The sequence below is a fragment of the Vipera ursinii genome (genome assembly GCF_947247035.1).
Source record: "Vipera ursinii genome assembly, chromosome: 6".
In the NCBI taxonomy this organism is placed as follows: domain Eukaryota; kingdom Metazoa; phylum Chordata; class Lepidosauria; order Squamata; family Viperidae; genus Vipera; species Vipera ursinii.
In genome coordinates this window covers 4945406-4962145 of record NC_139515.1, presented here as the reverse complement: position 1 = coordinate 4962145, position 16740 = coordinate 4945406, and the positions used below count along the sequence as shown (strand labels likewise).

At 40.1% G+C, this 16740-nt stretch overlaps 1 protein-coding gene across 3 annotated transcripts in view; it reads left to right on the top strand.

The window, feature by feature from the left end:
• LRRK2 (leucine rich repeat kinase 2) overlaps nt 1-16740 on the top strand; it is a 96338-nt gene that overhangs the window by 63004 nt on the left and 16594 nt on the right. For all 3 annotated transcript variants that reach the window (XM_083366227.1, XM_083366226.1, XM_083366225.1), the window contains 12 exons: nt 305-523; nt 1625-1826; nt 2470-2558; nt 4031-4218; nt 5754-5908; nt 7548-7694; nt 7860-8051; nt 9396-9542; nt 11882-11982; nt 13740-13930; nt 14687-14847; nt 15904-16074. In XM_083366227.1, coding sequence (XP_083222353.1) covers nt 305-523; nt 1625-1826; nt 2470-2558; nt 4031-4218; nt 5754-5908; nt 7548-7694; nt 7860-8051; nt 9396-9542; nt 11882-11982; nt 13740-13930; nt 14687-14847; nt 15904-16074 — 1963 coding nt within the window. The remainder of the gene's footprint in view (nt 1-304; nt 524-1624; nt 1827-2469; nt 2559-4030; nt 4219-5753; nt 5909-7547; nt 7695-7859; nt 8052-9395; nt 9543-11881; nt 11983-13739; nt 13931-14686; nt 14848-15903; nt 16075-16740) is intronic.

Sequence of the window (16740 nt, the reverse complement as noted above, 5' to 3'; positions counted from 1 at the left end):
GGAAAGAAATTACCTATTTCCGTTTTGAGCTCTGTTACACAGATGTATACTATTCTGGTCAGTGGCAATAAAGAATTTGAGGATCTTTTTTTTTAAGTAAGTAAGATTTTATTCCTCGTGTGGTTTAAAGATGGCACAGTGCTTAATGAGAATTCCTAAACTTCTTGTCGAATCTGAGATGACATCCTGGTTGCAAGGTGGCTAGGACTGAGGATAACAAAGTGGAATAAAACCAACTGCACAATCAAAGGATAATTATGGGAGAAAATCCTTAATCGAGAACTTTGCAACTCCTGTTTTATAGACCCGAGCGTCATTCTCCCCTGTGATTCTCATCGGGACTCATTTAGACATCTCTACGGAGAAGCAGTGTAGAGTTTGCATCGATAAAATCACCAAGGAGTTGATGAATCAGAAGGGATTTCCCAAAATCCATGACTATCACTTTGTGAAAGCCACAGAAGAGTCTGAATCAATGACTAAGCTTCGACAAATCATCATCAAAGAGTGTCTGGATTTTAAAGTAAGCCATTTCGCTTTGATATAAATCGCAATAGCACTCATATACCGCTTCACAGTGCTTTATAGCCCTCTCTACGCAGTTTACAGAGTCAGCATATTTGGCCCCCAACAATCTGGGTCCTCATTTTACCGACCTCAGAAGGATGGAAGGCTGAGTCAATCTTGAGCCAGTCAGGATCGAACTCCTAGCAGTGAGCAGAGTTTGCCTGCAATACTGCATTCTAACCACTGCACCAACCATAATTAAATGGTTGATAAGTTCTGCTAAAGCTGCACGTTCGCAGGCATATTTGCATCAAATCTTGCTCAATTAGCCATCAGGGATGTTACAGCTTAATGTTCAGTGCAATTCTTTAGTGTCATAAATACAGATTTGGTTTCCCTAGATAGTTTAAAGAAGACATCTATCCAGTTCTGGGTTCATCCACCTTAGAACTAAAGAGAAATTTCCTAACAGTGAGAACTATTAGTCAGTGGGACAACCTGCCTCCAGAGGTTGTGGGTGCTCCAACACTGGAGGTTTTTAAGAAGAAATTGGATAGCCACTTGTCTGAAATGGCATAGGGTCTCCTGCATGAGCAGGGGGTTGGACTAGATGACCTCCAAGTCCTTTCCCATTCTGTTATTCTGTTATCGCTGCAGAAGGTATGACTTAACTACAGTAGCAATTGCTTATTGACTAGACCAGATTCGCACACACCACCTTGTAAAGCCACGAATCATAGTTTGCAAGACACAATAGCTGGATTTGCATGGCGCCCTAAAGTAAAAATGAAACAAGCCACCTTATGGCTTACTTCGAATGCCTGGTCCTTCTCAACGGCTCAATCTCTTCAATCTTCAGGAAGGCAGAATTTTTCCAGAAGAGTTTGGACAACCATTTCTCCAAGATAAGACTCCTGCTTGAACAGGGGTTGGACTAGAAGACCTCCATGGTCCCTCCCAACCCTGTGATTCCATGTCTTACTGTCTTTTCTAGACTGGCCCAGACTACAATCCATATTTCAGGAGAAATTATTGACTAGGAAAGCACAATTCATCACTTAAGGTATTCGTCGAAATATCGGAACAACATTTTATGTATTTATTTTTTTTCCTGCAGATCAGGGATCAGCCGGTGATCGGCCAGTTAATCCCAGACAGCTACTTAGAACTTGAGAAGAGTATTCTAGAAATACGTAAAACGTTGCCGGCCGAATTCCCTGTGATTTGCCAGACTCAGCTTTACGAACTGGTGCAAGAAAAGCAGCTGCAGTTGGACGAAAACGAGCTTTCCCACGCTGTGCATTTTCTGAACGAATCGGGTAAAAAAACCAAACCAACCCGCGGCTGTTGAGCTGTGACAGTCAGTGGCTCCACAATCAGCTTTTTCTGTTTAACAAAAACGTGATGCTAAGTTGGGCTAAGTTTCGTTTTGGGCCAGCTTTATCACCATATTTTCCGGCGTATAAGACGACTGGGCGTATAAGACGACCCCCCAACTTTTGAGATGATTTTCATGGGTTAAAAAGTCGTCTTATACGCCGGAAAATACGGTACTCATAAGTTGCTCAAGGTGGCGAGCAAACCCCAACCCCTGGTCCATGGACGGGCACTGGGTCACGGCATGCCAGAAACCGGTCCACGCAAGCAAGTGAAGCTCCATCCACGGGATGCCGGCAGCACGCGAAACCACGCCGCCTCCGTACCACAAAAAAAACAACCTCTCTCCACGGAACTGATCCCTGGTGTCCCAAAGGTTGTGGGCCGCTGCAATAGTCCTTCCTCCTCTTGTTTTCCCCATAACAACAACCCTGTGAGGTGGGCTGGGCTGAGAGAGGGATGGGGATCCCCCCACTGAACAAAGGGTAACGAATTATAAAGTAATACACCACACTGTTTTTAAAATGTTCCGTATGCAATGATGCACACATACTAAACGGACTTTTTATTTATTTATTTATTTAGGTGTCCTCCTCCACTTTCAAGATCCCGCCCTTCAGCTCCGAAATTTGTATTTTGTCGATCCTAAGTGGTTGTGTAAAATCATAGGCCAGGTGGGTCTCAAATGGGGATCCAAACCAGGTTTTCTGGATTCCCGCCCCCCCCCCTTTTTGATTGTCACTTTTTAGCGTCCGAAAGATTCTTTCTCTTTTATCTTCCAGGTTTCAGATTTTTTTTCTGTGTAATATTTAGTTGCTTCGAGGAAAGGTAAAATACAAAAGACCGAAATACAGATAGTCCTCGACTTACGACGGTTCATGTAGTGACCGTTCAAAATTAACCGAACAAAGTGACTTATGACCGTTTTTCACAGTCAGGACCTTTATAGCATCTCCACGGTCCCGTGATCAAAATTCAGATGCTTGGCAACCAGTTCATATTTGTGATGGTTGCTGTGTCCCGGGGGTGGTGGTGTCACCTGATCCCCTTTTGTGACCTTTTGACAAGCAAAGTCACTGGGGAAGCCAGATTCACTTAACAACCGGGTTGCTAACTTATCAACTGCAGTGATTCACTTAGCAACGGAGGCAGGAAAGGTCATAAGATGGGGCAAAACTCACTTAACAAATGTCTCAACAACAGAAATTTTAGGCTGAATTGTCGTAAGTCGACAATTAAAAAAAAGAAAAAGAAAAGAAAAAACACAACAAGCAAGACATTTAAAACAGTGTCTTAGGAAAAAAAAGGCTAACACGTATACACAGCATTCCCTACCCAGGGGTAGGCAACCTTGGCTCTTTTATGACTCGTGGACTTCGACTCCCAGAATTCCTGAGCCAGCATGGCTCAGCTTGGAAACCTCTCCCTTTCCCCTCAGCGTGGCTGGCTGAGGAATTCTGGGAGTTGAAGTCCACAACTCATAAAAGAGCCAAGGTTGCCTACCCCTGCCCTAGTTGAATGCTGATTAATATAATTTTGACAATATTAATTTCCTACCCTTTACAAAACAGGCCAAAAGAAAGTTAAACTGCTCAACTACTAAGTCTGTTTACAAATTGTTAGCCTGTTGTCTATATTTTATATTAATAACAAAATAGTTAATGGGAAAAACAAATAATAAAAATGATTCATACAGGTTTGAGAAATTTTCCTATAGCGGTTTACAGAGTCAGCATCTTGACTCCAACAATCTGGGTCCTCATTTTACTGACCTTGGAAGGACGGAAGGCTGAGTCAACCTTCAGCCCCGTCAGGACTGAACTGCTGACAGTGGGCAGAGTCAGCCTGCAATGCTGCATTCTAACCACTGTGCCAGCACAGAATAATACTGTAATACTGTGTGTAAAGGTTTTGTGTGTGACGCTATGATTGTGTCTTACGATTCATGATTGATCACTTTATTGCTTATATGTGCACCAAGAGCTTATGCACCCGAGACAAATTCCTTGGGTGTCCAATCACACCCGGACCACGAAGAATATTCTTCTTCTTATTTTAAAGCTAAGCGAAAAGCTGGAGGTCTAACACGATTTTGAAACTTAAGCGAATCATAGTGAGGTTTGTGAGACTGGTTTGTGTTCCATAGATATTGACGGTGAAGGTTGATGGCTTTACGAAGTACCCCAAAGGGATCATCAAGCGTTCCGATGTGGAAAAATCCTTGCTAAAGAATAGTAAATTTCCTGAGATCTGCAAGGACCAATACTTCAAGCTGCTAGAGAAATTTCAGATTGCTTTGCCGTTAGGAGAAGATCAGCTGCTTATTCCGAGCAGGTAAACCAAAAATTAGAACTCATTGTTAGCTGAGCATTTGCAAGGGGAGGGAAAGTGTAACCTCTCATACGTTATGACTTCATTACAGATGATGTAAATTATTTAATTTGTGGGGTCCTTGGTGCTCTCCGAGCTTGGTTGTTTTCTTGCAGATGTTTCATGACCCAACTAGGGAACATCATCAGTGCTAGAAGGAAAGGGGGGTTATTGAGTAGAGGAGGAGGACTGTGGGGTCCTTCGTGCTCTCTGAGCTTGGTTGTTTTCTTGCAGACATTTCATGACCCAACTAGGGAACATCATCAGTGCTAGAAGGAAGGGGGGTTGTTGAGAAGAGGAGGAGGACTGTGGGGTCCTTGGTGCTCTCCGAGCTTGGTTGTTTTCTTGCAGACGTTTCATGACCCAACTAGGGAACGTCATCAGTGCTAGAAGGAAAGGGGGGTTATTGAGTAGAGGAGGAGGACTGTGGGGTCCTTCGTGCTCTCTGAGCTTGGTTGTTTTCTTGCAGACGTTTCATGACCCAACTAGGGAACATCATCAGTGCTAGAAAAAAAGGGGGGGTTGTTGAGAAGAGGAGAAGGACTGTGTGGTCCTTGGTGCTCTCTGAGCTTGGTTGTTTTCTTGCAGACATTTCATGACCCATCTAGATAACATCATCAGTACTAGAAGGGAGTGGGGTTTGCTCTCATTTTATATACCAGTGGCATGCCCTGTCAGTGTTGGTGGGAGCAATATGGGTGAATCCTTATTGGGTTATTTTACTGTTAGTTTATTTGTCTGAGCTGGGAGTTGCTTGCCTTCTTTGCTTCTTGATTGTTGGAAAGGAAACAACATCCCAAAATATCTGCTCGCCAGCAATCAACAGACAGAGGAACAAAGATTAACCCTAAGATTAACATTAGGCCGACAATCAAGAAGCAAACAATATAGACCTCACTTCCTACTAACACTGATAATGTTACTTAGTTTGGTCATGAAATGTCTGCAAGAAAGCCACCAAGCTCAGAGAGCACGAAGGACCTCCACAGCTCAACCCTGAGCTACAAATATTATCCTTTATCGGTATGTTGGTAACCATTTGCTTTCTTTAAATGTTGATACATGAAGTGGCTACTAGCAGTAGGTAAAACAATAGATTGGAAATTGTAAGTTTCCACTGGAGAGGGAGTCAAGAGAGGAATAAGCCGAGAGATATTATGTTGCTGCAAGTTCAGTTCAACCCTGAGCTACAAATATTCTCTTCTATTATTTCATTTGTATCAGGGGTTTCCGAAGCAAATTTGTGCATTTGCTACCATTTGTGCAGTAATTCCAAAGTGCCCAATAGAACACAGGGACTTCTTATGGATGGTTGCTCAATGTTATAGCATCAGCTGTTAATTATAACTCAGAGAAGAGTTATAATTATAACTCAGAGAAGATCTGCACCTTTTGACTGTCACCCCATTGCCAACCTGGGGAAATGAAAAAATTAAAAAGGGGAAAAATAGCTCCCTTTTTAAATTAATGGCTTTATTTATTTATTTTTTCTCTTGAAGCTTGTCAGATCAGCGGCCTGTGATAGAATTACCTCACTGTGAAAACTCCGAGCTTATTATAAGATTGTACGAGATGCCGTATTTTCCGATGGGATTCTGGTCCAGGCTAATCAATCGACTGCTTGAAGTGTCTTCATACATGCTTTTGGGAAGAGGTAGAAGATTGGAAGGGAATTAATTAAATCTTGTTATTAAGAAATTAGCTGAGTTACCACAGGTTTTGTCTTTTAGCTGCTTAATTTAGCTTAACGGTGTCAGCACAAGGCTGTTGGCCGAATCAAATTTGATACAGAAAATAATTGCTTGGATTTGTCCAAGTCAATGGGAACTGCTTTCAAGTAGAAACAGATAAAGGTCAGGCTGTTATATGACATTTTGGGATTGCTATCCTGCTTTGTCACGAAGAGACACTTCTGTGGATTGGAGGTGTTGGATAGGAAGCAGGTAGATGGATTATGAATATAAATGCAAACTCATTTAAAGGGTTTTGTTTAGGGATCTAGAACACGTGTGTTATTTACCTAAGATCCCTTATGCTTGGAATCCTAAATACCCCCTACGAAGGATCTTAGACTTCCTATATCTCAGACTTCCTATGTCTCAGTACCTTTACAATAGTAGGATTCCAAATGTTGTTAATTTATGGCAGTAGAAATAATTTGAGCCAAGGTAGATAATTTAGATCAGCATGATGATCAGCCTTCCATCCTTCTGAGGTAGGTAAAATGAGGACCCAGATTGTTGGGGGCAATAAGCTGACTTTGTAATAATGCCGCTTGGGGGGGAGCGAAAGCCCTAATAAGCAAGCATATACATAGAATGAAGGCTATTGCTAAGCACATTGATTTGTGCTTTAGATTGTAAGCCGCCTTGAGTCTTCGGAGAAGGGCGGGATATAAATGGGATTAAAAAAAAAGCTAATGTTTAAACCTTAAGGGACGAACTGCATTTTACTTCTTGTATTTGAATTGATCTCAGGATGGCTATATATTGAGAAAGCTTCCCAACCTGGGATTTGAACCTGGGATTTGTTCCATCTTTTCCCGTTCTTGGGCCCGAATTAGCCATGGGAATTGAGATTGCAAAAAATCTATAGTCTAGTGTAGGCCGGGAAAGATGGTTGTATTTCTTGTTTTTGCATGCTTGTTGTTTCTAACTCTCCTCTTCCTAAAGAACTTTAAAAGTATAAAAAAGGCTATCCTCTTTGGATAGATTGAGGATATAAATTTATCCTACGCATAAAATCGTGTCAGAGAAAGGGATCGTATGTGAATTCTGAAAGAGGGCCACACTTCTTGTTCTTGCATACTTTGTGCTTCCAACTTTCTTCTTCTCAAAGAATAATTTTATCCCAATCCGTGGTGAATTTTTTTTTAAAAAAAGTACCGTATCCTATTTGGATAGATTGAGAATAAAAGTTTATCCTACGCATAAAATCGTGTCAGAGAAAGGGATCGTATGTGAATTTTGAAAGAGAGCCGCACTTCTCGTTCTTGCATACTTTGTGCTTCCAACTTTCTTCTTCTCAAAGAATATTTTTATCCCAATCCGTGGTGATTTTTTTTTTTAAAAAGTACCGTATCCTATTTGGATAGATTGAGAATAAAAATTTATCCTACGCATAAAATCGTGTCAGAGAAAGGGATCATATGTGAATTTAGAAAGTGAAAAATATTTTTTTTAATATGAATTTCTCCTACACATAAAATCATGTCAGAGAAAGGGATCATATGTGAATTTACAATGGAAAAAAAACCCACATTACTTGCTTAACATTCTTCCTTTTTTTCTTAGAACGAGCTCTTCGTCCTAATAAGATGTATTGGAGGCAAGGCATATATCTGAGTTGGTCTCCGGAAGCTTACACCTTGGTGGAATCTGCAGTTCTGGAAAACAATCTGAACAGCTTTTTAAAAATCACCGTCCCTTCTTGCAGAAAAGGTTAAATACGCCTCCCAACCTTCCGGAGGGTGGGGAAAAATTAAGATATTGTTGGTTTTGCTCAGCGGAAAACATCTTAGTGTATTTCTAATTATAGATACAGCGAACCACAAATTTTTAATCACATTTCCCCTCCCTCCCCCCCCCCCCCCCGGCTTTCCAAAGGTTGCATCATTTTGGGGCAAGTTGTAGATCACATCGATTCTCTGATGGAGGAATGGTTCCCGGGTCTATTAGAAGTAGATATTTGTGGCGAAGGAGAAACACTGTTGAAAAAATGGGCTTTATACAGTTTTGAGGATGGAGAAGAACATCGGAAAATATTACTTGATGACCTACTTAAAAAGGCAGAGGAAGGTAACTGTACTACAGTATTTCGACCAATCCATTCCAAAATACTTTTGGGTGGGGATACAGTAATAAATATATACCACATTGTCAATTCCACAATGTTTTTTTTTTACATTAAAAGGACAATCTCTAGCATATAGCAAGAGTTCATAACAGCGTGCAGATTCTGTGCAGATTTATTGATTAGACAAACTTCCAAAGCTTAGATAGGTAGTCCTTGACTTACCAGGGTTTGTTTAAAAAAATGACTTATGACCTGTTTTCACACTTAACAACCCCATGATCACGTGATCATACTTCCTCTTTATGACCATTGCAGTCTCCTGGGCTCATGTGATCATATTTTGAGACCTCCTGACCATGATTATATTGTCAGATGCTTGGCAACGGGTTCACATTTATGATGGTTACAGTGTCCTGGGGTCACGTGATCCCCTTTGGCGACCGTCTGACAAGCAAAGTCAATGGGGAAGCCAGATTCACTTTACAACCGTGTTACCAACTTAACAACTTCACTGATTCCCTTAACAACTGTGGCAAGAAGGGTCATAAACTGGGGCAAAACTCACTTAACAAGTGCCTCAGTTGTGGTCGTAAGTCGAGGACTATCTGAATACGATCTCCCTCATAGTCTTCCAAATAATTCCTAGACAAGGTTCGGTTTTCATTGTTCTAGAAAAACATTTCTTCGAGAACCTCAAAAAGCTTTACAGTGCCAATGTGAATTAGATATGATGTCTTCTTATTCTTAATTCTATGAATAATTGTGTTAATGTTCCTTGCCTGCTTCCATACCTCGGCAGTAGAAATGTTAAAGAATTTTGTTGGGTGCACACGGGGAAAAAGAAGAATTACAGCTGATAGAGAAGTGGTAAACTTGATTTTGCAATTTCACGGTTCTCCTAACCTGCCAATCAGTTAGAAGACGCTTAAGTTTTCTGCTTAAGTTAAGAATATTCAATTTTGTCCATTTGTGTGGCGTGAAACTGTTTATTATACGTTGTAGCGACTGCATATGTGTGCATGTATGTATATCCTGATTCCTGACCCATTTCCCAATATAATCTGGAACTGAGTTAAACATTTGTCTTGGCTTACTGAAATGAGTATACAATGATTTTTTTTAAAAAAACTGAGGGGAGATAACCAATATTCGCAAATGGATCGTGGTAGCTATGCATCCTTACGATTGTGTGGATCACATCATTTGTCGTTACGTACATGACATAAACTACGGTGGGATTTGGGTCTGTTGAGATTCAGAAAATAGAGTAGAGGTTCTACAGCACTAGTTTATCTTCTCGTTTAATCGGTTACACTTCCCATGTCTATTCTTCTTTATCCGTCAAGGTGACCTCTTAATAAATCCAGATCAACCCAAGTCTACTGTTCCAATCGCTCAAATTGCTCCCGATTTGATTTTGGCTGATTTACCTAGAAACATCATGTTGAACAACGATGAACTGGAATTCCAGCAAGCTCCAGAGAACCTTCTTGGTAAAAAGACATTTGTGGCGTTGCTTCCCGCAGCTAACGAAGGCGAACACTTGTAGGAAAGAGGAATTCATTCATTGCAGCACAAACTCCTGAGGTCAAAAGCTACCTATAGATTAGACTAGGAATCTTAACGCAATAGTGGTTTATGAATTAAAATGGGGGAAGATTTCTGAATGCTGCATCAGGCCCTGGTAATGATATTCCTTAATTTGTAATCGGTCTTAAAAATAGCAATATTTTGCTATTTTTTGACTCAGCCTTCCATCCTTCCGAGGTCAGTAAAATGAGGAGCCAGATTGTTGGGGGCAATAGGCTGACTATTGTCCTATTGCTATTGTTATTTAAGCTGTGATAGCGCAGTGGTGAGAATGGAGTATTGCAGGCAAACTCTGCCCACCGTCTGGAGTTCGATCCTGATGGGGCTCAAGGTTGACTCAGCCTTCCCTCCTTCCGAGGTCGGTAAAATGAGGAGCCAGATTGTTGGGGGCAATAGGCTGACTCTGTAAAGCACTATGAAGCAGTATATGAGTCTAAGTCCTATTGCTATTGTTATTTAAGCTGTGATAGCGCAGTGGTGAGAATGGAGTATTGCAGGCAAACTCTGCCCACCGTCTGGAGTTCGATCCTGATGGGGCTCAAGGTTGACTGAGCCTTCCCTCCTTCCGAGGTCGGTAAAATGAGGAGCCAGATTGTTGGGGGCAATAGGCTGACTCTGTAAAGCACTATGAAGCAGTATATGAGTCTAAGTCCTATTGCTATTGTTATTTAAGCTGTGATAGCGCAGTGGTGAGAATGGAGTATTGCAGGCAAACTCTGCCCACCGTCTGGAGTTCGATCCTGATGGGGCTCAAGGTTGACTGAGCCTTCCCTCCTTCCGAGGTCGGTAAAATGAGGAGCCAGATTGTTGGGGGCAATAGGCTGACTCTGTAAAGCACTATGAAGCAGTATATGAGTCTAAGTCCTATTGCTATTGTTATTTAAGCTGTGATAGCGCAGTGGTGAGAATGGAGTATTGCAGGCAAACTCTGCCCACCGTCTGGAGTTCGATCCTGATGGGGCTCAAGGTTGACTCAGCCTTCCGTCCTTCCGAGGTCGGTAAAATGAGGACCTAGATTGTTGGGGGCAAGATGATGACTAAACCTCTTAGGGCTGTGAAGACCTATGAAGCTGTAGATAAGTCTTATGCGCTAGTGCTGTTGCTAATATTTTAATCTAATTGGTGTTGTTAGAAATATTTTATGAAGTTAGGAATTTCATTCTGTAGGTAATGTAGAATTATTTTGGGATGCCCTCAGTGTGGATACTAAAGTTTTGTGTGATTTCATCATACTATTTCTTCCAGTCTATCTTCACGTATGGTTGCATAAGATACCTAGCATTTTTGCATTATTTGCAGATGGATTTGCAGAAGGATTGTGCTGACAATTGCAAGCTGTGCTTAGAATTTTGTTGGCTATATTTATTTGTTCCTTTGTTTTTTGTTTTTTACTTTTTTTATTTTGAAAAATTTTACTTTATTCAAAGAAGATTAAAATGCAAAAACACCAAAATATTAAAAAACAAACAAAAAAAAGACATTGACCAAAAAAGTGTCTTAAAAAAACCCTAACATACATACACATTACATCCTCTCTAGTTGGATGCTGATTAGTATAATAGAACAATGTTGGTTTCTCACCCTTTGAGAAACTGGCCAAACGAATTATAAACTGTTAAGCTACTAAACGTATTTACAAATTGTTAGCCTGTCATCTGTAAACCATATTAATAAAGTGATGAACAGAAAAAACAATTAACAATGAGCATATTATGTAAAAGTATAAAAGCAATAAAAGTTGTGAACACTAATAAAACAAAGGCAAGGTTGAAATTCCAAAACACTCTTTTAATGAAACTGTTATTATAATCAACTCGTAGAATATTTACCACGGTTTCAAACTGCTATCATCCCAAATATTAACCCTAATTGGTTAATATCAAATCCAGGCTAGTATCTGTATACCATCTCTTATCAATTGCTGATTGATTGAATACAGTAAGTCCAGTCTCCAAAGCCAATCTATCTTTCCCCCCAAAATCTAGATTTAAAAAAAATTTTTTTAAAAGGGTTTGATGGATTAATACATCTAATTGGGGAAAGATGTTTTCCACATTTTTGAATTGCCCATCTCCTTCAGAGAAGGACTCTGGGCATTGTACTGTAAAATGTAAAATATAAAAACAGTATATAAAAATTAAAAATTTAGAAAGAGGCGAGGACGATTGAAGTGTTCGAACAATCGTCTTCGCCTCTTTCTAAATTTTTAATTTAATATTGTCTCATATTTTCTATCGAAAAGGCGATGGCGGATTTGGATCTGTGTACCGTGCGGTTTACGATGGCGAAGAAGTAGCCGTAAAGATTTTTAATAAGCATACATCCCTGAGGCTTCTGAGACAGGTGAGTCAATTCACAGCCTTGCTAATAAATCACAAAGCCAGGAATTTCGGTTTAGCGTTCACAAGGGCCAGGATTAGGCAACCTAATCAATGGCTACTGACCTCATAGCAGAGAAGGGTGATTAGTTCTTTGTGGTTCAAAGCATTTTCGAAGTGGCTTCTTGTTGTATTATTCCAGAATAAAAAACTACGGTTTGCTTCTTGGGTTTCCCCCCCCCCCTTTTGCTGATTTTGGGGAATCGCTTGAACGACTTATTTATTTTCAACTTTCAGATTTTTTTTATCTCTGCTTTTTCTTGGTCAACTGTCGATTCGAAAGCCTTACCAGCTTCTCGGAAACAGTTTGTGACGCTTGGGACGTGTGAGGCAGGGATTTTGCTGGAAAAATCTCTCTCTTTAGCCTGTGCTACAAGCATAACATGATGTCCATGGAGATTCTCGGTCATCCAGGCCATAGTTGTCTCAGAGCCTCCTCCTCCTCCTCCTCCTCCTCCTCCTCCTCCTCCTTGTTCTCCTTATTCTTCTTCTGCTTCTACTTCTCCTTGTTCTTCTCCTTCTTCTCCTCCTCCTCTCCCCCTCCTCCTCCTTGTCCTTGTTCTTCTCTTCCTCCTCCTCCTCCTCCTCCTTGTTCTCCTTATTCTTCTTCTCCTCCTCCTCTCCCTCCTCCTCCTCCTCCTTCTTCTCCTTCTCCTTGTTCTTGTTCTTCTCCTCCTCCTCCTCTCCCTCCTCCTCCTCCTCCTTCTTCTCCTCCTTGTTCTTGTTCTTCTTCTCCTCCTCCTCCTCTTCCTCCTCCTTCTTCTGCTTCTTCTGCTTCTATTTCTCCTTGTTCTTCTTCTCCTCCTCCTCTCCCCCTCCTCCTTCTTCTCCTTGTTCTTGTTCTTTTTCTTCTCCTCCTCCTCCTCCTTCTTCTTCTGCTTCTATTTCTCCTTGTTCTTCTCCTTCTTCTCCTCCTCCTCTCCCCCTCCTCCTCCTTCTTCTCCTTGTTCTTGTTCTTCTCTTCCTCCTCCTCTTCCTCCTCCTCCTTCTTTCTTCTTCTCCTCCTCCTCTTCCTCCTCCTCCTTCTCTTCCTCTTCCTCCTCCCCCTTCCCCTTCCTCCTGAAAAAACAGTCCTGTTGCCTTTTAAAGAAAAGAAAAAAAGCACCTTTGAGACAGTTATGGCCTGGATGACTGAGAACCTCCAAAAACAGTTAGCCGTACACTTTGGGGTGTAAAAGGTAAAGGTAAAGGTTCCCCCGCACATGCGTGCTAGTCGTTTCCGACTCTAGGGGCCGGTGCTCATCTCCGTTTCAAAGCCGAAGAGCCAGCGCTTGTCCGAGGACGTCTCCGTGGTCATGTGGCCGGCATGACTAGACGCCAGAGGTGCACGGAACGCTGTTACCTTCCCACCGGAGTGGTCCCTATTTTTCTACTTGCATTTTTACGCGCTTTCGAACTGCTAGGTTGGCAGAAGCTGGGACGAGTAACAGGCGCTCACTCTGTTACATGGAACTCGGGATTCAACCCGCCAAACTGCCGACCTTCTGATCGACAAGCTCTGGGTCCTAACCCACTGAGCCCTCAAAACCTATCTTTCCATTCCCCCCCCTCCCCGCAACCGATGAAGCTTCTTGGATTAGAAGCGAAACATCGTCGTCTTCTTCCTCAAGGGAGGGGGGGTGGGAAACAGTCCAGTTGTCTTTTGAACAAAAAAAAAAAGCCCCTTTGAGAAAACCTAGGCCGAGTATCGCTGTCATTTCACTTTGATTTTGCTGTGTCCAGGAACTGGCTGTGCTTTGTCATCTCCATCATCCTAGCTTGGTATTCCTGATGGCTGCAGCTGTGCGTCCCCGGATGCTTGTCATGGAATTAGCCCCAAAGGGGTCTTTAGATCGGTTACTGCAGCAAGAAAATGCATGTCTAACCAGAACCTTACAGCACAGGATAGCTCTGCATGTTGCAGATGGCTTGAGGTAAAAAAATATAATAATAATAATAATAATAATAATAATAATAATAATAATAATAATAATAATAATAGTAGTAGTAGTAGTAGTAGTAGGAGGAGGAGGAGGAGGAGGAGGAGGAGATAACCCCTTCCTTTTTCAATATGTATAAATGAATATCTCTCTCTCTGTGTCTGTATATAATCTATATTTATGTGGGGTATCCAATCATGGTAACTTCAAGGCCTGTGGACATCAACTCTCAGAAATCATGACTGGCTGTGGAATTCTGGGAGTTGAAGTCCACAACTCTTCAATTTGCCAAAGCTAGACAACACTGCTGTAAATCTTCAGGATATAAGAGAGAGAGAGAGAGAGAGAGAGAGAGAGAGAGAGAGAGAGAGATTGGTAGATATATATAGAGATAGAGAGAGAGAGAGAGAGAGAGAGAGAGATACAGAGATACAGAGATACAGAGATTGATACAGATACAGAGATAGATACAGATAGATAGATAGATAGATAGATAGATAGATAGATAGATAGATGATAGATAGATAGATACAGAGATATATACAGAGATACAGAGATAGATAGATACAGAGATATATACAGATACATATAAAGATAGATAGATAGATAGAGAGAGAGAGAGAGAGAGATAGAGAGATAGAGAGATAGATACAGAGATAAATATATAAAGATATAGAGAGATAGAGAGATAATGTTATTTCTATTCTTCTAACTGTTTCTATTCTTCTCTTTCTTCCTTTTTCATAACAGGTACCTACATTCTTCAATGATCATTTATCGTGACTTAAAGCCCCACAACGTCTTGCTCTTCACGCTTTATCCCAATTCAGCAGTCATTGCCAAGATTGCCGATTATGGCATTTCCCAGTATTGTTGCCGGATGGGAATAAAAACCTCCGAAGGCACGCCAGGTATCAACAACTTAGTAGCTCCTACCTCTCGTAACAAGGTACTCAGGTGAAATAGGAAGTTGCTTAGTTAGCCAAATAAACACGAACGGATTCCTTGACGTGATCAACGAAGAGAGAGCCAATGAGCCATTGACTCTCCTGGCTCGGTCCTTTAATGAATTATTTTGCCAATTATTTTCTTCATATTCCGATTCACCTGTATGTTAGAGCTGTATAGCAATCAAGATCTAGATTCAGAAAGAAATGGTTATTAGTAATGGTGTAGGTATTTTGATCTGTTTGTTCCCTTTTTTGGCTTGTTGATTGCCTCTTTTGCACAGTATGTAGATGTTGTTTATGTCTACATGTCTGTTGATACATACAAGGTTTCCAAATCACTTGGCTATATTATGGAAAAAAGCAGACAGTTGCAATTATTAACTGATCCAACAGTTTTTTTTCCATAATTTTTCATAATCCTTCCGACGCGACCTAAAAACCTATCTGTTTGAACAAGCCGGCCTGGTCTGATGGGTTTTCTTTTAATTATTGTTTTAATGTAATTTATTTTCTGCATTTGGGCACTAGGGTTTAATTTGTTTTCAATTTCTGTATTTTGGGCATTTTGATATTTATGTCCCTGTTCACCGCCCTGAGTCCTTCGGGAGAAGGGCGGTATACAAATAAAATAAAATAAAATAAAATAAAATAAAAAAATAAAATAAAATAAAATAAAATAATAAAATAAAATAAAATAAAATAAAATAAAATAAAAAAATAAAATAAAATAAAATAAATAAAATAATAAATAAAATAAAATAAAATAAAATAAAATAAAATAATAAAATAAAATAAAATAAAATAAAATAAAATAAAATAAAATAAAATAAAATAAAATAATTACCTTCTGGAGAATTTATGTATCTTTTACACCATAAATAACATTTTGATTTTCTTGTTTATGCGATCTGAAGGCATTTAATATCATTTAAAATTCTGAAGTTAAAACAAGAACAGCATCTGCCCAGTAAAGACCATAACAATTAGTGATTCGTGGATTTTTTTTCTTTTTTTAAGGATTTAGAGCACCAGAAGTTGCAAGAGGAAATGTTATTTACAATCAACAAGCTGATGTTTATTCATTTGGCTTGCTGCTGTATGACATTTTAACAGCTGGTGGGAGAATATTAGAAGGCATAAAATTTCCTAATGATTTTGATGAATTAGCTATCCATGGAAAACTGCCAGGTATGCTCCATTTTCTTTCTGTCTGGTTATTGTACGCACAATACATTTGTACCCTTTGTAATAATCTACCTTATATTAGTCTGTCCAGCAAATGTAGAAACTAAACAGGGAAACATGTGAATTCTCAGTCCTAATTTGGATGTATTTGAATTTCATTTGTTTTTTTTTTAAATAAAGGGAAAAGTTTACAATGAAAAAAAAGCAACCAAATCTGGATTACAAGGAAAACTAGTATCTTAAGCCCTTTTTTAAAAAAAATCTATTCAATCACATCCAATAATATTTGTTGCTGAGGGTTGAACTGTGGATTCCTTGATGCCTTCTGAGCTTGGTGGTTTTCTTGCAAACGTTTCATTACCCAATTAGAAAACATCATTAGGACCCTTGCACTGATGATGTTACCTAACTTGGTAATGAAACGTCTGCAAGGAAACCTGTTGGAATTCATTGTTGGGATGTATTTCTATGCAACAACTACAGTAGTATTCAGCCAGTAGAATGACAGTGTTTACAAGTTTGGATCTAAAGTATATATGGTACTCTGTGTTCTTTTGTTCTAAGTAGACTTTCCACTTTCCTGTTACAGTTAAACAGTTGAGCAGTAAAGCACATGGTGACTGTACTCTTCGTTTGGTCTATGGGGCTATATATAAACAGAATTTCCAA